At 40.9% G+C, this 24,071-nt stretch overlaps 1 protein-coding gene and 1 long non-coding RNA gene across 3 annotated transcripts; both read left to right on the top strand.

The window, feature by feature from the left end:
• Positions 1-14: 14 nt before the first annotated feature.
• LOC116601074 lies at positions 15-23,713 on the top strand. The gene is made up of 3 exons (XR_004289914.1): positions 15-3,086; positions 4,890-4,894; positions 23,670-23,713. It is a non-coding gene; the product is annotated as an uncharacterized LOC116601074 (long non-coding RNA).
• Positions 11,593-17,162, top strand: NDUFS5 (NADH:ubiquinone oxidoreductase subunit S5). 2 transcript variants are annotated; one of them, XM_032361712.1, is made up of 3 exons: positions 11,593-11,723; positions 13,226-13,443; positions 16,608-17,162. In XM_032361712.1, exons 2-3 carry the CDS (start codon positions 13,228-13,230, stop codon positions 16,710-16,712), a joined length of 321 nt encoding a protein of 106 aa, XP_032217603.1. In that variant the 5' UTR covers positions 11,593-11,723; positions 13,226-13,227; the 3' UTR covers positions 16,713-17,162. The 2 variants fall into 2 exon arrangements, with proteins under 2 accessions (XP_032217603.1, XP_032217604.1); XM_032361713.1 differs by having other exon boundaries at positions 11,603-11,715.
• Positions 23,714-24,071: the final 358 nt, after the last annotated feature.

The following is a 24,071-nucleotide window of genomic DNA, read 5'->3' as shown; positions in this document are numbered from 1 at the left end:
ATCCAATAAACAGCTGTGCCCTACTGTGATAGATTTTCCAAACAAAAGTACCTGGAGCAGCAGTTTAGCAAAATATGCCCTCAGTGGCACTCAACAAATGGAGTTTCCCCAAGCACAGTTCTGTAAGAAGTGTGTGTGAGAGTGTGTGTATATGTATGTGTGTGTGTTTTAAGTTATTATTTGTATTGTGCAAATTTTTTTGATCTTGGGGATTCTGGCTGTGAATTTGATGCACGACAATTATGGTTAAAAACATTTGCTTGGTCTACAGAAGATCATTAATGTTTTGTGACCATATAAGTTGTAACGGTGGATTGTTTTATGTTGTAGGTATTATTGTTAAATACAGGGACTGTTTCCAGGCACAGAATATGAATCATAAGTTAGGATGGACATTAGATGTGATTATGACAATATAGCAAAGGTCTGTGGTCCTAGGTCTACAAATGCTTGGTGAGGAATTAGGACAAACTGGAGACGGGCCGTTTGACACATGGACTCTGCCTAGCCGTGTTGAAAAATACTTTGACTCCAAGCCTTAAAATACCCACGTGGAGTCTGTGCTCACCTCATTCACACAGAGAGCTCCCAGGACACTGAACCTCTAGAAAGAAAAGGTCTCCCTGGAGCAGGAGCATCAGGGTTTGCTTGGGAGCACAACACAGGTGAGCGTGGGGCTGGGCCAGCCCCTGGTGGCACTGCTACTTGGGAGGAGCCACTTCGCCTTTTATCGGTTATTAAAAGCAGAATTTGGATCCTTTGGTCAGGCTCCCCCAAATTCTTTTTAAGAAGTGACCATGTTCAACTGCTTGAGCTTTGTTTTGGCAACCCCCTGCCCAAAGTTGCTTACAGACTGTTCTTCACCTTGTTCCAAGGCTGTGGAACAGAAAGTAGCCTCTGTTTTGAGGAGGTGGAAGTTAAGTATACATTTATTTTTTACTGTGACTTGTTCAGGACCACATTTTACAAAATGCCTTGTTTCCTTTATTATTGTTTCTGGAAAGGAAAGTTCTATTAAAATTGTTTTAGTTTGAATATAGAATAGTTTTATTAATTAGGGCTTATTTTGAAAAATTCTGAGTTTAATTCAAGTGTATGCCAGTACCTTCCAAAGTAAGGTAATATTCAGAGACAGTTGTTCTGATCAGATGGCTTAGAGAAATTCTGGAATATTCATATTCGAAGATTCCTTATTAATGAATGTCTTTGACTTAAATCTAACCAAAAACTGCAACATTATTCTTTGTACATTTTCATTATATAGTGTTAACAAGCTTAGTTGCAAACAAATAAAATACTTAAGCTATTTGTTTACCTTGCCTTCTTAATACTGTGATAATGTTTATTAATTCAAATAATATATGTGAGGCTGCTATAACCATTTCCCCGGTAAAACATTACATTTAAGATTTATAGACTTTTTAAAAAGCCCATCAGTGATCTTTAAATATTAAAGAATTATTTCACTTCATATTTGAAGGGTAGTTTGTTTCATCTCTTCCTTCTCCAGGGTAGTCACTTGTTCCTGTAAGAGGATCTAGCGGTGGATGTCATGGGAGTGGCCTTACAATGGGATAGTCACACCAAAACAAGGAAGGACTGCTGTGGGGGCTATCAGAAGTCCTGAAGGAGGGATCAGGAATGGGGACTGCTGCTGCATTGATGTCTTGTTACAGAATCAGTGTGACGTGGGGCAGATGTCAGCCCCATTCCTACTAAATGGCTTCTGGCTTGGAGGTAGAGTAGGTTTCTGTAAGGGAAATGATAGACACTCTGTTACTGTACCTGGTGTTGTTAGGCTGTTATGATATAGTTGCCCTTTGGGGCCATCGGGTAAATAAGACCACACACACACCACCACGGCTGGGTTTTGGAATCTTCCTCAAAAGGTACTAGACATGTTTGTTTAGTGTTTTATCTGGAGAAGAGACAGTTCGTAGGACAGAAAATGGGGACCTATAATGTAGGTCTTAGACTACAAAAGGAGTTTTCCCTTGATTTCTAGAGCTCAAACTTAGGGGCATTCCCAGGTTGGGAATTGTCTTTGTTCCATGGAGGTAGGTCAAAACCCAGAGAAGTAGTCAACCTGCAGAAACCCATAAGGATAGGCCAGGACCTGTGGTCTTAGAACAGCTATATCTACCATCTTAGTTTTAATTTTTTGTTTAAGTAATATTATCCTCTTTTGGTAAAATCTTAAGGGGAGTGAAGGGAGTTAGGTATTCATGCTTAGGTCAGAGGAGTATAGGGGAAATCAAAGTTTCTGAGGCAGATAATTGTTAAGAGCTCCACAAGAACAACATCAAGAAATATAAGAATTTGGCCAGCCTCTTACACATGGTCAATCTTCTCTGCCCGCCAGGGAGGATGGGTTGGCTGTGTAGTAGTTAAAGGAATGGCCTTTGGATGTGTGTAGCCCCGGAGTTTAATTTGCTACGTGAGCCTTGCCAAGATACTGAAATTTGTGAGCCATAATTTTCTTGTCTGTAAAATGAGGGTTAATTGTATGTACATCACTGGGTTTTGTTTTCAAGTGCAAGATTAGCCCACATAAAGTAGCACAGCCTGAGACATAAAGTACACATTTGACACTGTTCTATAGCAGGTTTTTTCACAGTGGTCTTCATTAGATCTGAAGACCAAAGCGTTCCTTTCTGCAGCAGCATTTCTCAACTTTCCAGTATGAATACCCCTTTGTTAACATCAAAATCTCACGTTCTCTAATTAGAATTTGTACTTTTAAGTGTTCGACTAAGAAAATAATAAAAGATGAATAACCAATGAATTCAGTAATGCCTTTCAGTGAACCTGTATTTTGTTATTCACTATAGCGGGGGTCAGCAAATTAAGGCCTGGTTTTGTAAATAAAGTTATATTGAAACACTGCCACAGCTATTTGTTTGCGTCTGGGCTGCTTCACAGTTGGCAACTCCAGAAACAGGTAGTATGGGCCACCGAGTTAAAAATACTCTGGCCCTTCCCACAAAAGTTTGTGCGCCCTGGCCCTGCAGCATTGATAAACATACAAAAACTCACAAACAGGCAAACTCAGTACATCGTGGATTGGTGGACAAGAATGTTAATTTGTTGGGGCGCCTGGGTTAAAGCCTCTGCCTTTGGCTCAGGTCATGATCCCAGGGTCCTGGGATGGAGCCCTGTGTCAGGCTCTGTGCTCCACCGGGAGCCTGCTTCCTCCCCTCTCTCTCTGCTGCCTCTCTGCCTACCTGTGATCTCTCTCTCTGTCAAATAAATAAAATCTTTTTTAGAAAATGTTAATTTGTCATTTCTAGGGGAGTTACACCTTGGGTGACGCATGATTTAAAAAATGCTTACAAATGAAAACCAATTGATTGTCAAAGTGAATATTTTACAGAAAAAGTCAATGAAGTTTTCAGAGCAATGATTCTCAAGGATAGGGTCAGGGAACATGCTTGGGAGGTGGGTGGTTAGAATGACTTTTATTTTTGGTACATTTAATTTTGAAATTTTAAATACAAAAATGGGTGTAAGGATTTTATGTTTATCAGAAAAATGTTAAGTATTGTTCTTAAGGAACAGTGATTTGACTGCTTCCTGGGTGATTGTTTTCCTTAAAAATGGCTTTAGAGTGGTATAGTCCACAGCTACAGTTTAATTTGAATAATGTTGATACTTTCAGGAAGAAAGCAAGTTTCTCTAGGGAAAAATTTTAGCTATTCAACCCCAAATGATACTGGAAGATAATTAACACTTCATTGTGAAGATTACCTAAATTTGTTTAAAATTTAAGCACCTGAAGTCTTCCTGGGTCTCTTGTTTTTCCTGATTGTTGCTTATAGTCTGTTGTCTATGTGCCAGGGTATTGAACAAGTAATTGTAGGAATAAACAGGACAGGGGTGAGGCATCTACCTCTAGAAGGATTTCTGGTTGCCTGTGCTGGGGATATTACTAACCCGTAATTCATATTGAAGGCTGGAGTTTCCCTAGATTCTTCCAGATGGCACACAACCAGGTCTCAAGTCTGTGTGAAGAATGGCTTAATTGTGTTTCACCCATATCTTAAAAAGTTTAATACTTAGGAATCCCAGTTTAAGGAGCCTAAGATGGGGGTTCCCACCTTTAGCTGGCCTTAGGTTTTGATTTTTGTCCTCTTCAGTCCATGAGGCTTCTGAAACCTTTGCTGCAGGCATCCAGGGGCTTCCAAATTGGCAAATGCCTTAACATCACAGCTTTGAGTTCTAGGCTGTCTGGATTCTCAGATTTTATTTCAGTAATTCCTTATCACCCAGTTAGCCTTTTTATTAAGAAAATAATTTTATATTTCAACTACTTTTTAGTTGACTTTAGCAACAGGGTGATCCAAACCTCCTCATGCTCAGTTTTTAAGAGGTGCACCTTCCAGTGTGTTTTTGGTCTCATCAGCTTCAGTGAAGGTGCTTCACCTGGTGTGGTACCCAACATGCCTTCATGTTAGTAGGAGATAAGTAGAGAAAATCCTGTTTATGTTGGATTTGAATGTTTTTCCAAATATTTGGCAAGCTTTTTACTTGGTGTCTTCTGAGTTCTTTATTTGTGGAGGGCAGATATTTGAGTTTATAAAGGCCAAGTTTTTTTTAAACATTATTTTTGAGTGAGTGGGAGGAGTGGCGGGGGTGAGAGGCTCTAGCAGACTCCCCACTGAGCTGGAGCTTGACACAAGGTTGGATCACAACCTGAGCTGAAATCAAGAGTCAGAGACTTAACCAACCCAGGCACCCCCTAGCCTGATAAGTTTTATAAGTAGCCCTAGTCCGTCTTATATCCCCAGTACCTACCTGACTTGGAATTAACATACATAAATATACTTAGGCATTTGGACCTTGAGCCCTGAAAAGGATGCTCAAGGAACATAAGCAAGGAACATTAGCAGGTCAGGTCAAAGTTGCTAAATGTTACATTAATGGTACAGATAATGGCCTAAGGAAAAGAAGAGATGGTTCTTAGTAGCAGTGACCAGGAAGTTTTCGTTTGGGGAGACAACAGTTGGAGCAAGATTTCAAAGAATAAGTAAGACTCAGGCAACAGTAGGAATTGGTGGTGCACCTGGGTGGTTTAGTTGCTTAAGTGACTGCCGTTGGCTCAGGTCCTGATTCCAGCCAGGGTCCTGGGATTGAGCTCTGTGACCCGAGCTCTCTTTCTTTCAAATAAAATCTTCAAAAAAAAAAAAAAAAAAAAAGAATTGGAGCTTGAAATGTCCAAAGGCTGGGTGGTGGAAAATCACGATGGTATGTAGTGAGGACATTCTTGTTTAGCCAGAGTATGAAATCTTGTAGATCCTGGGAGAAGCTTGAAGTTAGGTGGTAGGGGCTAGATAATGAAGGTTTTGACTACTAAACATGTAGCTATTAATCTGTAGAAATCTGGGGAATTGGGGGGAAACTAATTCAGGGTAAGTACCAGACAGAAGGGCTAATACCAAACTAGACAACAGGTTGACCAGTTAAGGAGTCTCCTTTTGGTCCCATCAGAGATAACAGAGGCCTGTACATTGATTGGGAAGGATGATTAAACCTGGCTCTGGCTTTGCCTGGGTTCATCTTCCCTCTTTATATAGACACACTTTGAAAGATAGACACACTTTGAAAGACCCTTTTTCTTTTGGTTTGGCTTGTCTTTGCCCTTCACTTAACTAACCTAGCCCAGTTCCACAGCTGCTGCTGCTCTGAGTTTTATTTGCATAGATTCTCTAAAGTCTACCTAATCTTAGCACTGGTTAGTTCTTGCATGAATTATTGAGAAATTGCCCTCAAACTGTCCTCACCACCAACTCAGTCTGTCATTTTTAATGGTACTCCTGTTGTTCTTTGGTCTGGAATTAAAGCTCTATTGTCTGCTCAAGTGGCAGTGGTCTTTCTGCTCCTTTGCCCCCTCCCTGCTCTCTAACAGGCAGAGTTACCTGTCCATTTGATACATATATTTTTTTAAAGACTTACTTATTTGAGAATGAAAGCAAGCATGAGCAGAGGGAAAAGGCAGAGGGAGTAGCAGACTCCCCGATGAGCAGAGAGCCCAATGTGGGACTCGATCCCAGGATCCCAGGATCACAACCTGAACCAAAGGCAGACACTTAAGCGACCAAGCCACCCCGGCACCCCTTGTTTGATAAATATTAATTGAGCACCTACTATTTGCTAAGCACTGTTCCGGGCACCAGAATGTGTCCATGAGTTGGACAAAAAAGAACCCTGCTCTTACGCTTCCTTTCTTAGGAGGCAAGACAGGTAAACTAGTAAAACAAGTTAAATCCAGGGGCGCCTGGGTGGCTCAGTGGGTTAAGCCACTGCCTTCGGCTCAGGTCATGATCTCAGAGTCCTGGGATCGAGTCCTGCATCGGGCTCTCTGCTCAGCGGAGAGCCTGCTTCCCTCTCTCTCTCTCTGCCTGCCTCTCCATCTACTTGTGATTTCTCTCTGTCAAATAAATAAAATCTTTAAAAAAAATAAAAATAAAAAAAAAACAAGTTAAATCCAAGATTTAAAGGTGTTTAAAGAAAATAAAATGGAAGAGTAACTAGATGCCTTAACTGGACTGTGAGAAAGACCTAAGGAGACATACTCTTACACAGTGCTTCATTTTATCTAATGCGTTTATGTGTTACATGACTCTTCCGTTATACTGAGCCATTAGTAGCACCTTGGCTTTTTTTTTTTCTTTTTTTAGGTTTTTAAAATTTTTAAGTAATCTTCACCTAAGGTGGGGCTTGAACTCAAAATCCCGAGATCATGCTCTGTCCACTGAGCCAGTCAGGTCCCTCTCTATTCTAGCCTCTTAAATGATGAATGACTAAATGAATTATGTAGCTACTCCTTCCCTTTTCCAGTCAGTGGACTACCTGAAACTCTCCCTTAACTTCGAGATAAAATAATTTTAAGCCTTCCACAGGTTGTCTCTCTGTAGCTAGGGTTAAGGGAAATGTGGTCCTTACCCTAGAAAAGCTCACAGTCTATGGGCAGAAATGGATAAAACTTGCTTTGTTAAGTGTTCTGTGCATCTGGACAGGGAGACCAGGGTGCTTCCGGGGGAAGGCTACTCAGCTGCCTTGGCAGTTTCCCCCCAGATAGGTTAATCACCCTGATCTGTACACAGGAAGGCTGATTCACTAATATAGCTATATTGGTCTATAAAACCAGACTCCAGTGTGTGTGTGTGTGTGTTTTCATTTCTAAGTAGGCTCTATTCCCAAGGAGAGGCTTGAACTCATGACCCTCAGAACCTGAACCAGCCAGGCACCCCTCCAGTGCATAAATTTACAATGAGAAATATGTCGTGTGTTAGCCTACCCCATTGGCCTTAACTGTTTTCTCTTCATATAATCATACATACCATTTCAGAAGCCTAAAGTCAGAATGGGGGGAGTTAATTCTAGGGATGGAATGTTTACCAGCACCAAGTTACCCCTACCACCATGAACCTGGCACAGATTCCCACTTGAGTTATGCTGCTTTAGTTCCTGGTTCTGTTGCATCTTAAACTTGGTATCTTCACTCCAGTCAGCATTCTTTCCTAGTTTAAGTGATCATCCCGGCTTCCAATATATTCCAGGCGTTTGCACCCATTTAAAAAAAAATTTTTTTTTCTAGTAATCTCTACATTCAACACGGGGCTCGAACTCAGGACCCCCATCAACAGTCACATGCTCTACCGACTGAGCCCACCAGGTGCCTTGGCCTTGGGCCCCATTATTATCTTTTTAAGATTACTTTGCTTATTGGCTTTTTTTTTTTTTTTTTTTTTTTAATGTGTCTTGTATCTGGGGGCTTGGGTGTGAGGGCGGGGGTAAGTTTCCAAACTGTCTTCCCCAAATGTGCTAGGACCCTCAGGCTACCCAGTTGTTTGCTCAACTCTGTAGCCTTGGTAGGATTCAGGGCTGCAAAGTCCCCCATGTGTTAAACTATACAGACAGCCTAACTACTGAAGGGTGGTGTTAAAGCTTTACCTCGGGTTATAACTGAGTAAGGTCTGTAAACATGAGGGGACCTTCAGGTCAAGGACAGAAGTCCCGTGAATGGAGACCGAGGGTGTTTCTAGAAGGCCGGACACCGTCCACAGCCTTTGCTCACACAGAAAGGCTGAGGCTAGTTTCCAGGGGTAGGAATGGGGGGCTTAAATTAAGTCATCAGGCCATTCTCACGCGCTGAAGCTGGGAGCAAGCCTCTGCTTGCTTAGAACAAATCGCGGCGAACGCCTCGTCGATTTCCACTCGGTCTCCGCGCCTCGGATTCCCGCATACAAAATGGGAGAACACGACAGCTCGGGCTTGCTTCTGCGCGTCAAGTCCCGAAGCAGAGAATCTGCAGAGCAAGGTAAACGCAACGTAAACTAAGGGCGTTTAATGGAGCACGGCAACACACCCTTAAGGTCTGGAACCAGTCTCTCGTAACGTAAACCGCAAGAATCCAAGAGGGCGCGCGTGCTCACTATGGCAACGGCGCAGAAACAGTTCTGGCGTGGGAATTCTGGGAGTTGTAGTTCTCCAATATTTGCAGTACGGGGAGACCGGTCACCGACATTCCTTCATACCATGAGGACACGGGGCTGTCTGCACCTTCCGGTGGAGGGGACCGGTGTGTCAACAGTGAACAGCATCTACAATAGAAGTCTACAAGGCTGGCGGGATTTCAAGAAAGGCGTAGTAAATGCCTAAGGAATTTGGGAAGCTTTCACCAGAAAACGGTCTGGACGGATTAGGCATTCGCTTGAGAGACCGTAGGAAGGTGGCGGCAAGCAGGTTGGGACATTACAGGGAAAAGAAACGATTCCTCCAAAGTTTGGAAGAGCAATTCTAGATGGCCGAGAACACGAGAAGGCTCGGTAAGCAATTATATCCGAGGATTTAGGAATAGGAAGAAGTCAGATCTTGAATGAGGGGTCTTGAATGCCAAACCCGAAAATTTAACCTTTTCGTGAATACACTGACAGCTGACACACAACCGAAGCAGTATGAATAACCCTGTCCTTTGTGTTCTCCCTTGTTTGTTCATATTTCTGCTGTCACTTGCTACAGCATTCTGTGTCCTAGTCCAAAGGGCTCAACAAGGGCCATGACATATGATAAGAGCTCAGGAAATATTTTGGTGGGTTTTTTTTTGGTTTATTATTTTATTTTTTAGTTAATTATTTTTTGAATGATCCATTTTAAGTTTTAGAAAAGAAACTGGCAGCAGTGAGAAGAGTGGGTAAGAAGGGAGCAACGCTGGACGTAAAAAGCCATCAGAGTACATTCCTTTCCCTACCTTCAGATTTCCCTCTATCCAAGGGTTGAAATCTGGCACATCAAAATACATTTCCAATGTGGGTTTTGTTGGGCCAGCACTTGAAAAAAAAAAAAATTTACTCACCCTGCATTTTAAAAGTAGCAGGTTTCACATTTAAACAGTAACAAAAGATTTCTGGCTTCTCTTGAAAAACTTAGGTGATTTGACAATTTGAGGGCCCTGATTTTCTTAATTACTACAGGATGCAGCCGAGTAGCTGCCGCTGCCTTTAGTCAGGACATATCCTCTCCTGTTTGTCACATTCCACATGACTCCTTCCATCAGTCAAACTGAGGCCAAATACCAGCTGCTATTTATTATGGTGCATGTTTTTGTTTCCTTTAGTGAACTCTGAATGGCTTTTGAGTCACCCGTCTTTGTACTAATCCATCCTGCTTGGTATCTGAGGAATGATACAATGAAATTAGTATTTTAGAAACATTATTCAGTGAAAAACAGAATAAAGTGAGGAGCTGTGAGACAGAGTGGAAGAAATGAATTAGAAACCTGTTTAAGGGCGCCTGGGTGGCTCGGTGGGTTAAGCCACTGTCTTCGGCTCAGGTCATGATCTCAGGGTCCTGGGATCGAGTCCCGCATCGGGCTCTCTGCGCAGTAGGGAGCCTGCTTCCTCCCCTCTCTCTCTGCCTGCCTCTTTGCCTACTTGTGATCTCTCTCTGTCAAATGGATAAATAAAATCTTAAAAAAAAAAAAAAAAAAAAGAAACCTGTTTAAAGAATATTTGAGAGAACGTGGCCAGTAATTAAAGGATGGATAAAAGATGAGGAAAAGGCGAAACACAACTTCAGAGTTTCCTGCCTGAATGACTGGGTGGATGATATCACCAATTTAAACAAGAAAGTGGAAGATACTGAAGGTATTGAAGGAGTTGGCATTCAATATCTTGCTACCTCTACTATTTTGTGCGCAAGACCCATGAATTACCAATCCCATAAACTTCCAGTACTCTGCTGAACATGCATTAGGTGTTCAGGAAATTCTAGCTGAATTGGAACTCTGATTCCAGTTGGGAGTTATAGATCTGATGGGCTGGGGGGAGCAGAGGAAGAATTGGAATGCTTAAAAGAAAACCAGTTAAGCTGTGGGACCTTAGGAATTCTCTCCAGAGTTGGTGATCCTACGGCTTGGATGCCTCCAAGCATCCAAGGGAAAAACTTATACAAAAGTCCTGCAGCAGAGCAAGAATTTGACACACATAGAAATGGAGATAGGGTGAAAATGGTGTCCTTCTAGGGGAAATGGGAAAAAAAAAAATCAGAGACTGGCTGGCAGGACTTTTCCAAGAATACAATGGAACAGCAAGCTCTTGGATGGGGAAGATGTAAGCAGAGAATTTTGGACAATGAGGCTGGGAAGGCTAGAAGACTTGACTTCTATAAACGTTTCTGAGAGCACATCATTTAAAAGAATAATTTTTAAGCCCAAACCTCACATATTTTTTAATAAATTACTTATATGTACAATTGCAATAACATTACATATTTCATAAACATTTACACCAAAAGATGGAAATTAAAAGGGCAACTGGGTGCCTCAATAACTGCAGCATTGCAACTCTTGATCTCACAGTTTGAATCCTATGTTGGGTGCAAAGTTTACTGAATAAAAAAAGCATTTAAACATAAAAATTTTTTAAAAATAAGATTAAAAAATGTAAGTATTTGAGTATTTTCTTCCCTCACTCCCCGTGTGTATCACAGATGCCACATCGGAGGCCCTTCTGAAGTCTCTTAAAGAGAGCCCGTGGATGTTCTGAAACAGGAGCGGCATGGTCTCTGTTGACTTTCTCGAATCTGAAAAGTTTAGAAGTTGAAGCATCAACGAACTGTGGTTGCCTTGGGGAGCTTTCCACGTGCCAGGAACAGCCTCGGTGTTTTACACTTATCTCATTTAATCCCCAAAGCAACCCTACACTGCAGGTACTTAAAATGAGAAAACTGAGGCATAGTGAGGTTAAAACACATTCTCAGGGTCACACCGAAGTGGCGGAGCCAGAATTTGAACCCACCACAGCCCATTAGCTCAACTACTACTGGCAGGGGTGGAGGTGGGGTAGGCACTACTTTTTCTCTCTTGTGGCCTGGCTCAAGCCCCTCACCAATCCGAACTGTGGTGAGAATGCTAGGCACCAAGCGAGCAGATAGTAGGAACTACCCCCCGGGCCCAGTCTAACGGAGTCACCTAAAAATCAGTTTATTTACAAGCCCGTACCTTCAGTAGCTGCCGCTGATGGCTGCGCAGGCGCAAACCGAAGGGCTTGGTTTCTATGGTTTCCGGGCGCGACCGCGGAGGGAAGGTCTGGACTCACGTCGCGCCGCAAGCGTCGCACTGCAAGCGTCGCGCTGCGGGCGTCCTTTGCGGCAGGTCTCTGCGGCGCTCGCAGATCATCCGGGATCGGCAGCCAGCGAAGGGACAAGGGCATACCGGTGCGACGGTAGGAGCTGCGTTTGTCTGCGGGCAGTTTAGCTTAAGGAGCTTCCTTCCAAGATTTCTTTAACGAATTTTCTCTTGTTTTCCTGGGTGTCCGAATTTCCGGGCCCGAACTCTGGGCATGTTTTGTGCATTCCCAGGCCTTCTGCGCTTCAGCCAGTGCCATGAAGCCTGTAGACCGCGCCTTTCTCGGCTCTCTGTCCAGATTAATTTAGCTTTCTGCCGGAGTAATGCTTTGGCTTTCTGTTTCTTAATCAGAGGTCCACCCACCTGATCTATCAAGGCGCTGAGTGATTGCGGCGCCGCCAACCTCCAGCTCCTTTCGTTCTTCTTCACGACATGCGCTGTACACTCCAGCCACGTCTGGTTGCTCGGTGTCCCGCAGACACACCCAGTACCGCCGGTTGTCATTTGTGTTGTGCTTTAGTGGAGTACTCTGCCCACTGACCTTAACTTGGCAAACTCAACCCATCTTAAAGGCATTTTCAAGTCTCCTGGGCAGAGTTGGTGCTTACTTCTTCGAGCCATACCCTCTTGTCCGTTGGGTTCCCGTTTCCTTGCGTGTGTGTGTCCCCATTCTAGTGCTTTCGTTGCATCTGCTGCTTTCCTCTCATTCCAGTGCCTGGAACGTTATTACTCAGTAAAAGAAAGAATGGGTAGAAAATATAAAAATTAAGTTCACCTGTAAATCTACCGCTCATACATGACTTCCCTGACGTTTTTTGTGCTTCCTTCCAGTCTCTTCTTTGACACTGTAGACCCCCCCCCCTTTTTTTTTTTTGGTTTAACATTAAAATGCACGTACCAAATGTATTATTTGTTTTCCTAATGTCTGTCGTATTCTACTAGGCGGTTACCTAAATTATTCATTTCCTTATTGTTGCACACTTAAGTTGTTTGAAATTTTTTTTTCTCCTAACAGTTACTGAGCCCCTACCTGCCATGTCCCCACAGCAGTCATTGTTCAGTAATGGAGACATTCAGGTTAATAATCCATGCAGAGTACTTCTGTGAGAAGTTCAGATGCTGTGTGAACACAGAGGAGGGACACCAGATTCAGGATAGTTTCACAACAGAAGTGTCATTTGAATTGATACAAATAGAAAAATGTAAAATGTTTTTGTGCTTGTGCTTTTTTGTTCTTTTCAATTATTTCTTCAGGTCTATCTCAAAGAATTGGGATTATTGAGTCAAAACATAAAGACTGACTTTTGATTAAAATTACCTTATTTAAAAAATTACCTTATTAATACAGAGATGATTTTTACGCATTGTTTTTTAGTTCTCATGGGTTCCCCCCCACCCCGGGTTTGTGAAAACACAGATATTGCTAATCTACCAGAAACTGGAGGAACCTGTCAAATGAAAAAATGAGAATATATTGGGAGAATAGCATAAAATATCTTTCTAGAGGGATACTTAAAATTAACTATCTCATTTTTCTTAGAAGTTTCTCATTTGATTACACTGTTATGGCATTATTTCTTTTTTTATTTTCCATTTCAGCCATGCCTTTCTTTGATGTGCAGAAAAGGCTGGGCGTTGACTTAGATCAGTGGATGACAATCCAGAGTGCTGAGCAGCCTCACAAGATTCCAGCTCGATGCCATGCTTTTGAAAAAGAATGGATAGAATGTGCACATGGAATCGGTGCTACCCGTGCAGCGAAAGAATGCAAGATAGAATTGGATGATTTCGTAGAATGTCTGCTTCGGCAGAAAACGGTGAGGAGTGATGGAGACGGGAGCTGAATAATTTTCTTGTTTGTTTAGGGCTGCTTTTAAGTATTTTTAATTGGTTATTGGCAGTGGCTTGCCCAATGCAAATTGGCAAAACTTTTGTGGTGAAACATTTTCTCTATATAGGTAGCAAGCATGTTGAGGAAGTTAAATGCCTTCAGATCTGAGGAGGGTCTATTGTTCCTCAGTGTTCTTTCTCATCTTCTGACATATTTTCCTTAGCATTGTACCCTGCTATAGCCAGCAGATTAGAAATCCCATGTGTGTGTATTCCCTTTTTAGCAGTAGGCTGTAAGGAAGAAGTTACCAACCAACTTTGGATATTGGTCCTTGAACATCTCTGCATGAAAATGTTCCAAGTTCATTGAACCCTCAGTGGAGAAGAGGTTAAAACCCTGCAAATCTATTACATTGAACCTGGTATAACAATCTCTGGATTAATTTCTACTCTGGGAAAGATGGAGGTGTTAATGAGATTGCTTTAGGTGAGCCTGATCAAAGAGGCAGGGGGAAAAAGGATATTAAGGGGGTGATGTCTCTCCTCAAGAGTTGAATGAGTTGTATAACATGTGGTCTGTATTCTCCCTTAGAGAAGAAATCTTTGGGTATGGGCTGTTGTTTTGCCTATTTCTCTGCTCCAGATATAACAAATAGAAATGTTTTTATTACTCCCAACTGCTTGAAGTTCAGGAAGGCAATTTAGATTTTTAGTTAAATTTATCACAGTTCTTTGTATCCAAAAATTTTTAATTTCTTGGGGTACCTGGGTGGCTCAGTGAGTTAAGCCTCTGCCTTTGGCTCAGGTCTTGATCTCAGGGTCCTGAGATCAAGCCCCACTTCGGGCTCTCTGCTCAGCAGGGAGCCTGCTTCCCCCTCTTTCTCTGCCTGCCTCTCTGCGTACTTGTGATCTCTCTCTGTCAAATAAATAAATAAAATCTTAAGAAAAAATTTTTTTTAATTTCCTATCTTTTAACATTTGCTATTGGCATTTGGGTAAAGTGAAACCAAACTTGGAAGAAATTAGAGGGTATCAGGTAATAATTTTGTATTGATCTCTGCAGGAACATTGATCTTTAAGTGAGTAATATTGAAGTATTACTGAGGGATAGGTCACAGTATGTCTTAATTTGTCTTCTTGTGGGCCCCGGTTACTTATTACTCAGATTAAGACTACTCTTCCTGGAAAATTTACACCAAAAGGAGGCAGTGTGGAGAGGTAGAAAGAACATTGGATTGGGAGTTAGGAGGGTTGGTTTTGTTGTTGGGTGGGTTTGTTTGTTTGTTTGTTTTTAATTTTTTTTTAAGATTTTATTTCTAAGTAAACTCTACCCAATATGGGGCTCGAACCCACAACCTGGAGATAAAGAGTCACACGCTCCATCTACTGAGCCAGCCGGGTGCTCTCAGAGAGCTGGGTTTTGTTGCTGGTTCTGCCACCACTGGTTTTGTGACTTTGGGCAAGTCACTTCCCTTTTTTGGTCTTAGTTTCCTTATCTGGAGATACCCAAGAGTTGCTCTCAAGTCACTTTCTCATCCTGTGAATTTGTAAATAGGTCTGTTTCTGTTTTAGCCATTACACTGAATGACTAGCTAGCTAGTGAATCAGGGAATTAGAATCAAGCACTGTTCTAAGTACTTAGCTTGTAATAGTGGAATTATTTCACACAATAATCCTGGGAGATGCTTTCCTAGAATTTTAAAAAACTTAGAGCAAGACTACAACATGGGATATTTTACTGAATATACTAACTTTTCATGCCTTTGTGGAAACTTATTCATCAAAAAAAATGTATGTATTTTGTAGGTGCTAGGGATATACAGTAAGAAAACAGCAAAATGTCTCTACCCTAATGGAGCTGGGTAAGGGGTGTCAGAATTAACAAGCAAGTTAAAATAGTGTGTTAGGTGTTAGTAAGTGCAGCAGAGAAGATAAAGATAGAAAGCACTGCGTGTGGGAGCTAAGTGGATGCTCTTTTTCTCTCTCTTTTAAATAGAGTGGTCAGAGAAGAGCTCAGCACTAGAAGGTGTTTGAGCAGAGACTTAAAGTGTGCCACGTGGATGGGAGTAAGAATGTTCTGGTTAGAGGAAAGAGCAAGTGCAAAGGTAACCAAGCTAGAAGAGAGAAAATGAGGGAAAGTATTAAGATGTAAGGCCAGAGTGCGGGCAGGGTGGGGCGGGGGGGAAACAAGATGTAAAGTCAGAGGTAGGCCTTGTAAGTTGTTACAAAGAGGGATTCAGCTTTTTTCTCAGTAAGATGGGAAGCCATTGGGTTTGGGGCAGAGGAATGATGCAGTCAGGATTAAGGGGTATATTATCTGTGTCACAGAATCCATGGGAATTACAGCTTTCCTACAATCTCATACAGCATGGCTCATTGTTTCGGAGACAACCAGCGTCCTACTGAGAGGAAGAGGCAGAACTCAGGGCTCAGTAGTGGCTAGTGGCTGATCACATACCAGGTCTTTATTTCGGTGTGATAAAGGGAAACCTCATATTGGTTATTTCTGCTTCCTTCATACCCAGTGAACAGTTACCAGCAGCAGTGCCAGTTACACATAGAGAGATCAGGATTGTATCAGCTGTGAGACCATCTCAGTATTGTATAAAGATTTTAAGTATGCACAACTATGCCCCTTAAAGGTTTTTGATCTATGTTTTGTTACGGTTTCTGTAAATACCTGTATTCCTATATATAACAGGAACATTTTAGTTACTATTTTTAAAGGAGGTATTATTATGCATACCAGAAATTTGTTAAAAGGTGTGGGAAGTGATTTCAAGTTACTTCTTTAAAGAAAGATTTCATCTCAGAGGACCTCTAGGATGACAAGCTTCCATAGTTTAAAAATGAAACCAATATATATATATTTTTTTAGATTTTTTTTTTTTTAAGATTTTATTTATTTATTTGACAGACAGAGATCACAAGTAGGCAGAGAAAGAGGAGGAAGCAGGCTCCCTGCTGAGCAGAGAGTCGGATGCGAGGCTCGATCCCAGGACCCTGGGATCATGACCTGAGCTGAAGGCAGAGGCTTTAACCCACTGAGCCACCCAGGCTCCCCATGAAACCAGTTTTCATTCTGTTTCTCTAGGCCTCAACTTTATGATACATATTTCCCCCTAGTTTAAATACTTCTTTCCTTTGACAGATGAAACGTCTGAGTGAGATCAGAAGGCAGCGGAATAAACTAATAAAGGAAGGGAAGTACACACCTCCACCTCACCACTTGGGCAAGGAGGACCCTAGGCCCTGAGCAGAGCTGCTGCTGATGGCTGGAGGCTGATTTTCATGTTCTCTCTTCTCCCCTGGAAAGTTCATTTACCGAAAACTTCTTTGTGAAAATGTCTAAAAATAAAGGATTGCTCTGTCCTATTTATTCTATTTTCTCTTGGATCATACTTTTCTATAATGAGATTGCAACCTTTGTTTAAAATTTGGAAAAATGCCTTTACCTGTGCCATAAAAATTAGCATGTAGGTAATAGTAAGCAGCATGTAATGACACTTAGTATATCTAGGTACTTTAAGTATGTTAACTTGTTTAAGAAGTTGCAGGATTCTCTCCTGCTTTCATTTTGGTTTATCTTCTATAAAACATCGACTCAGGCTGGGAGGGGGAGGCAGTAGAGAGAATGGTTGTGCATGCTCAGATAACTTAATTTTGTTTTTATTTCATTTAATTAATAAATTTCTTCCCCAGATAATTTTGAAGAAGCAATCCCATAGTTTCAGTTTGCTATTTTATATCAGTGGCATATTAGTACTTCTAATTGACATATTCAGGAATTTTGTTTGTTTGTTTTTTAAGATTTTATTCATTTATCAGAGAGAGAACACAAGCAGGGGGAGTGGCAGGCAGAGGGAGAAGCAGGCTCCCCACTGAGCAAGGAGCCCTATGTGGGACTCGATCCCAGGACCCTGGGATTATGACCTGAGCTGAAGGCAGATGCTTCACTGAGCCACCTACGTGTCTCTAGGAATTTTTTGTTGTTGTTGTTTTTTAAGATTTTATTTATTTATTTATTTGAAACAGAGAGAGAGAACATAAGTCATGGGGCAGAGGGGAGGGATAAGCAGACTCCCTGCTGAGCAGGGAGCTCAACGAGGAACCCAATCCCAGGTGCCCCTTTTAAAAGAAAAATCCGGGACGCCTGGGTGGCTCAGTTGGTTAAGCAGCTGCCTTCAGCTCAGGTCATGATCCCAGCGTCCTGGGATCGAGTCCCACATCGGGCTCCTTGCTCTGCAGGGAGCCTGCTTCTCCCTCTGACTCTGCCTTCCACTCTGTCTGCCTATGCTCGCTCTCACTCGCTCGCTCTCTCTTGCTCTCTCTCTGACAAATAAATAAATAAAATCTTAAAAAAAAAATAAAAGAAAAATCCAGATGTAGAAGGGAGGTATGAACCTTAAAAAATTAATATAAGTGTTGAGAATACAGTTAAGACCTCAGACATCTTTTAGAATTTTTTTTTAAGATTTTATTTATTCATTTGACAGAGATCACAAGTAGGCAGAGAGAGAGGAGGAAGCCGACTCCCCAGGGAGCAGAGAGCCCGATGTGGGGCTCGATCCCAGGACCCTGGGATCATGACCTGAGCTGAAGGCAGAGGCTTTAACCCACTGAGCCACCCAGGCACCCCATCTTTTAGAATTTTTCCAGTGCTTTTTTGTGCGTGTGGTAAAATACAAATAACACAAGGTTTACCATTTTAACCACTTTTTCCCTTGTATTAACTTCTTTTAAGTATACAGTTACTAAGTATATTCACATTGTTGTACAACCATCACCGTCATCCATCTTGAGAACACTTCTCATGTTGCAAAACAGAAGCTCTTAATTCCCCCTACAGTAACTCCCTAATCCTCCTTCCCCACAGCCCCTGGAAACCACTGTTCTACTTTCTATGATTTAATTATTCCACTTCACCTAAGTAGGATAATACAGTATTTGTCTTTTTGTGACTGGTTTATTTCACTTAGCATACTATTATCAGGGTTCTTATTGCATATTGCAGAATTTCTTTCCTTTTTAAGGCTGAATAATATTCCGTCGTGTGTACACCAGTTTTGCTTATTTATCTATTGGTGTACATGCCAGTTGCTTCCATGTTTTAGCTTTTGTGAATAATACTGCTATGAATTTGGGTATACAGATAATTTATTTAAGATTCTGTTTTCAGTTTTTTTGAGTATATACCCAGAAATGGAATAGCTTTTATTTTAATATAAATATAAAATTGGAACTGCCATGCCATTTTCCACAGTGGCTGCATCATTTTTTACATTCCCACCAACAGCACACGTGTTCCAGTCTCCATATCCTCGCCAACACTTGTTATTTTCTGGGTTTTTTTTTTTGTTGTTGTTGTTGTTGTTGTTAGTAGCTATCTAATAGATACGAGGTGGTATCTCACTGTAGTTTTGTTCTTTTTGTTTTTTTTTTAAGATTATATTTATTTGAGAGAGAGCACGAGTAGGAGTTGGGAGGGAGAGGGAGAAGCAGACTCCCCACTGAGCAAGGTACCCAACTCGGGTCTAGATTCCAAGTCCCTGGGATCATGATCTTAGCCAAAGGCAGACACTTTACCAACTAAGCCACCCAGGTGCCCCTCACTGTAGTTTTGATTTTGCATTTTGTAATGATTAGCGATGTTGAATCTTTTCATGTGCTTATTGGTCATTTGTGTATCTTCTTTGGATAAATGTCTATTCAAGTCCTTTGCCCACTTTTTAATTTTTTGTCGTTGAGTTTTAGGAGTTCTCTGTATATTTGGGATATTGATTCCTTATCAGATATGTAACTTGCAAATATTTTTATTTTGTAGGTTTACTCTGCTGATAATGTTTTTTGATGCACCAAGTTTTAAATTTTTTATGAAGTCGAATTTGTTTTTCATTGTTGCTTTTGATGTTGTATCCAAGTAATCATTTCAGATACAGTGTCGGGAAGCTTTTCTGCTGTTTTCTTTTCAATTTTATAGTTTTAGGTCTTATATTTAGGACCTGGATCCACTTCGAGTTAATTTTTGTGTATGGTGTTACGTAAGTGTCCAACTTCGTTCTTTTGCATGTAGATATCCAGCTTTTCCAGCATTTGTTGGAGATTCTTTTCCCTAGTGAGTGGTCCTGATACCCTTCTCAGAATTCATTTTGTCATACATGCAAGGGTTTATTTCTGGATTCTGCTCAATTCTGTCTGTGTGTCTTTGATTACTGTAGCGTATGAGTTAAGTTTTAAGGAAGGAGGAGTGAGTCTTCCAGCTTTGTTCTTGTTTTTCAGGATTATTTTGGCTCTTCAGAGTCCCTTGAGATTCTGTATGAATCTTAGGATGGGGTTTTCTCTTTTTCAAAAAATACTGGGATTTTGATAGGGATTGTATTAAATCCGTAGCTTGCTTTGGGTAATATTGACAATGACACTAAATCTTAATCCATGAACACAGGATATCTTTTTGTGTTTATGTCTTCTTTAGTTTCTTTTAGCAATATTTTGTAATTTTCACCGTACAAGTCTTTCATCTCCTTGGTTAATTCCCAAGTTGGTGGTTTTTGTTTTTTAATACATCCAGCTGTTTTAAATTTTTTTTCCTAAGTATTTATTTATTTATTTTTTAGTAATCTCTTCACCCAGTGTGGGTTTTGAACTATCAGCCCCAAGATGAAGACTCACATGCCCTACCATTTGAGCCAGCCAGTGCCCCTGGGTTTTTTTTTTTTTAATGCTACTTTAAGTAGAGTTGATATTGTGATCTCCTTTTTGTATTGTTCATTATTAGTCTTGCAGCATTTTGAGTTAAAAATACCAGCTGTAGGGCTCGAATATAAGATTCTCCTCAAAAGAGAAAGTACATTGCCTTGTACTCTCAAAATTGGAAGGAAGGGATTTGGCATTTGAGCAAGATCCTTCTTATTCTTTGTGTTAAAGGGCAAATCTTTATCCAAGCAGCATTTTCTTAAACTACTTACTCACCAGTCACAATGGAAAAACAACCTGGAGTCCTTCCAGCAAGATCCCATGCTGTGCGTGTCCTGTGTCAGGTTGTTTCATTGTGCACACAAGCTTTTCTGAGTTTTTTAAGTCCAAAACGGAATTCCTTGCATATATATTTTTTTGAGAATCAGAGAGGGCAATTGGAAATGCCAGAGAAGAAAACAGATTATTGATCAAGGCTTAAAGTAGGTACATGCCCTTTCATTCAAAGATCTTTTATTTGAATGAAAACATTCAAAGATGTTTTATTTCTGAGCTCTTGGTTGTAGAATGATGGGAAACCAAATTCCATTAGATTGTATTTACCTGAAGGTAAAAAATGAGTGGCAGAGAATACTTAATTGTGTTTGTTGGAAAACATTGCCTTCATGTCCTTACAGAATATCAAAAGCCTTCATTTCTATCAAATACCCGTAAATAGCTTTTGGGCAAGCAACCTTGCCTTTTGCTTTTGTCTGCTTGGTCAATGTTCTCCCTGTAATGCTTTTTTGAGAACTTTTTTTTTTTTTTTAATGAACTGTTGAAAGCAAAGAGCCAGCTCCAAGACCCCTGTTCTTTAAGCAGTTCGAATAAGCACAAATAGGACTATCTTTTTATTATTATTATTTTTAAAATTTTATTTATTTGAGTGACAAACTGAGCATGAGGAGGGGATTGAGGGAGAGGGACAAGCAGACTCCCTGCTGAGTGGGGAGCCAAGTGGGCACGGGGCTTGATCCCAGGACTCTGAGATCATGATCGGAGTCAAATCAGATGCTTAACCAGTTGAACCACCCAGGCGCCCCAGGACTGCATCTTTTGGGCCAACTAGGTTGGTGCAGAACTGAGTTTTGTCCCTGAGGAGGGACAAAGCTGTGAGGTTCTTTGCAACTGATGATTAAACAGAGGGCAAGTTACTTGCTTCCTCAAAACAGCATTATTGTTCCCCTTGCCCCTTCCTTTCCTACACTCTGGTAAGTTTGGCCTGTGCTTCTTGACCCTGAGTGCTTACCTCAGCACAAAAGGGAAACCACTGAGTGCTTTGGCAGCTGCGTTTTTCATTTAATGTTTTTCAATAGGTAATTGCTGTTGTTCAGAATTCAAAAGGTATGAAAGATACATAATGAAAAATCTTCCCCAGTCATATAGTACCCCTACCCAAAGGCAACCAGTATTTTGAATATCCTAGAGATAACTCTGTGCCCATACACACATTTTCTTTGTGCTTTTTAAAAAATTTTTTTAAATTTTATTTATTTATTTGACAGAGAGAGCACAAATAGGGGGAGTAGCAGGCAGAGGGAGAGGGAGAAGCATGCTCCCTGCTAAGCAAGGAGCTGGATTTGGAGCTCCATCCCAGGATCCTGGGATCATGACCTGAGCTGAAGGCAGATGCTTAACCTCCTGAGCCACCCAGGTGCCCCCTTGTCCTTTTTTAAACAAATGGTAGCAAGTTATGCACATAATTTTTGTATTTTGCTTTCTTCACTTAACTGTATTTTCAGGAATGTTCCAAATCAAGCACATGACCCAGTTGGAGCCAATGAGTGAGACTTAGAATCCTAGAAGAGAGGAATGATGTTTCCTCTGGATTTAAGGCAAAGGAGGTTTAAGTTCTATAGGTACTAAAGACATGTTTTATTCATTTGATTAAGCAACCATGTTACTAACATAATATAAAGGTATATATTCAGTAGATGAAAAGGAACAGTCGTTTAGAAAAACTGCTCTCTGGTAACCTGAGCTTCCACATCAACTTTTATAAAACTAGTCCTGTTCTTTGACTTTGAAGTTGTATAAGCCAATAAATTCCCTTTTCCCTAAACGAGTGCCAGTTGGATTTTTGTCACTTCCAATAAAAAGAGGCCCCACTGAAGAGCAAGTACATCAGAATTGTGTCATTTTACATCTTAGGAAACAAGCTTCGAAGAGTGAAGTAACCTACCTAGGATCAAACATCTAAGTATTAGAAACAGAATTTTTTAAAAAGAGTTTTTATTTATTTATTTGAGAGAGAGTGAGTGAGAAAAAGACCACAGGCAAGGGGAGGTGCAGAGGGAGTGGAAGAAGCTTAACCACCTGAATCACCCAGGCACCTCTGGGTCATATTTTCTCAGTTCTTTGCATGTCTTACAGTTCGATAGTGTATTTCAAATACTGTTTATATAAAAGAATAGTTTCTTATTAAAGAAACAATAAAAAGGAAATAAAAAGAGTAAGAACAAATAAAATATAATACTTGTTTTATAGAAACCCTTTTCTCTAACCATCGGAGGGATACATCATTCAGATTGGTCTTAGAGTAGGGTTAGAGCTGAATTGTGGCTTTAAATTGATTTCACCTGTGATTAACCCAACTCCCAACCTTCCTAGATGTTGTCTTTTTGATCTTGTCAGAATTTTAGCTGGGAAGAATTTGGGTTGGTTGCATTTCTAGATATTCTCAGTTCACCTTTGGCATCAACTCTGACAGGGTCCCAGAATGTAATCACCCCCAAGAATGTGCACAGCTACATTATTTATATGTAGGGGAAGGCAGCAGCTGACTTCCCCTTAACCCTGCAATATCTCCTTACCAATGGCAGGCCTACCCATACCCATACTAGGAGCCCTGCACCTGCTCCCCAGACTAGAAGCTGACCAGTTCTTTTACCTAAATATTTTTTTTGGAGTTCAGTTCAAGGCTTCCTTATATATACCATTTTTAAATTAGCACCATGGAAAACCTTGCATTTTTTTCTGGGTTTCTCTTATCACATTAGCAAAAGGTCAACTAAAAGTGGAAACCTAGACTTAGATTCAAATTCTACTTCCAGAGCACCTGGGTGGCTCAGTTGATTAAGTATCTGCCTTCAGTTCAGGTCATGATCCCAGGGTCCCAGGATCGAGCCCCACATCAGGCTCCATATTCCCTGAAAAAAATAAAACACTTAGGAATAAATTTAGCAAAAGTATAAAACTTAACTCTTAAAACATGGGTGAAAGAAATTAAAATCTGTAAAATGGAGAGACACATTCATGGATCAGAAGATTCTATTGGGAAGATGGCATTACTTCCCAAATTGATCCACAGATTTAACATAATCCCTATCAGAATCCCAGCTAGCTTCTTTGTAGAAATTGACAAACTGGATCTTAAAATTCTTATGGGATTATAAGGGACCCAGAATAGCCAGAGCAGTCTTGAAAATGAAGAACAAAGAGGAGGGCTCTCACTTCCTAATTTCAAAAATACTACCAAGAGGGTGCCTGGGTGGCTCAGTGGGTTAAGCCTCTGCCTTCAGCTCAGGTCATGGTCTCAGGGTCCTGGGATCGAGGCCCATATCGGGCTCTCTGCTCGGTAGGGAGCTTGCTTCCTCCTCTCTCTCTGCCTGCCTCTCTGCCTACTTGTGATCTCTCTCTCTCTCTGTCAAATAAATAAATAAATAAAATCTTTAAAAAAAAATACTACCAAGAATTAGAAATGAAGATAGTGTGATACTGGCATAAGTGTAGACATACATGGATCAGTGGAACAGAATTGAGAGCCAGAAGTAAACCCATATATTTATTGGTCAATTGATTTTTGACATTGGATAAAATTAAATTTCCACAGGTCCAAAGAGATCGGCCAATAATATGGCTACCTGACAGAATAAAATCAACA

The sequence above is a fragment of the Mustela erminea genome, chromosome 10 (genome assembly GCF_009829155.1).
Source record: "Mustela erminea isolate mMusErm1 chromosome 10, mMusErm1.Pri, whole genome shotgun sequence".
Classification (NCBI taxonomy): Eukaryota; Metazoa; Chordata; class Mammalia; order Carnivora; family Mustelidae; genus Mustela; species Mustela erminea.
Note: the sequence above shows the minus strand (reverse complement) of the source record. Positions and strands in the feature narration are given on the sequence as shown.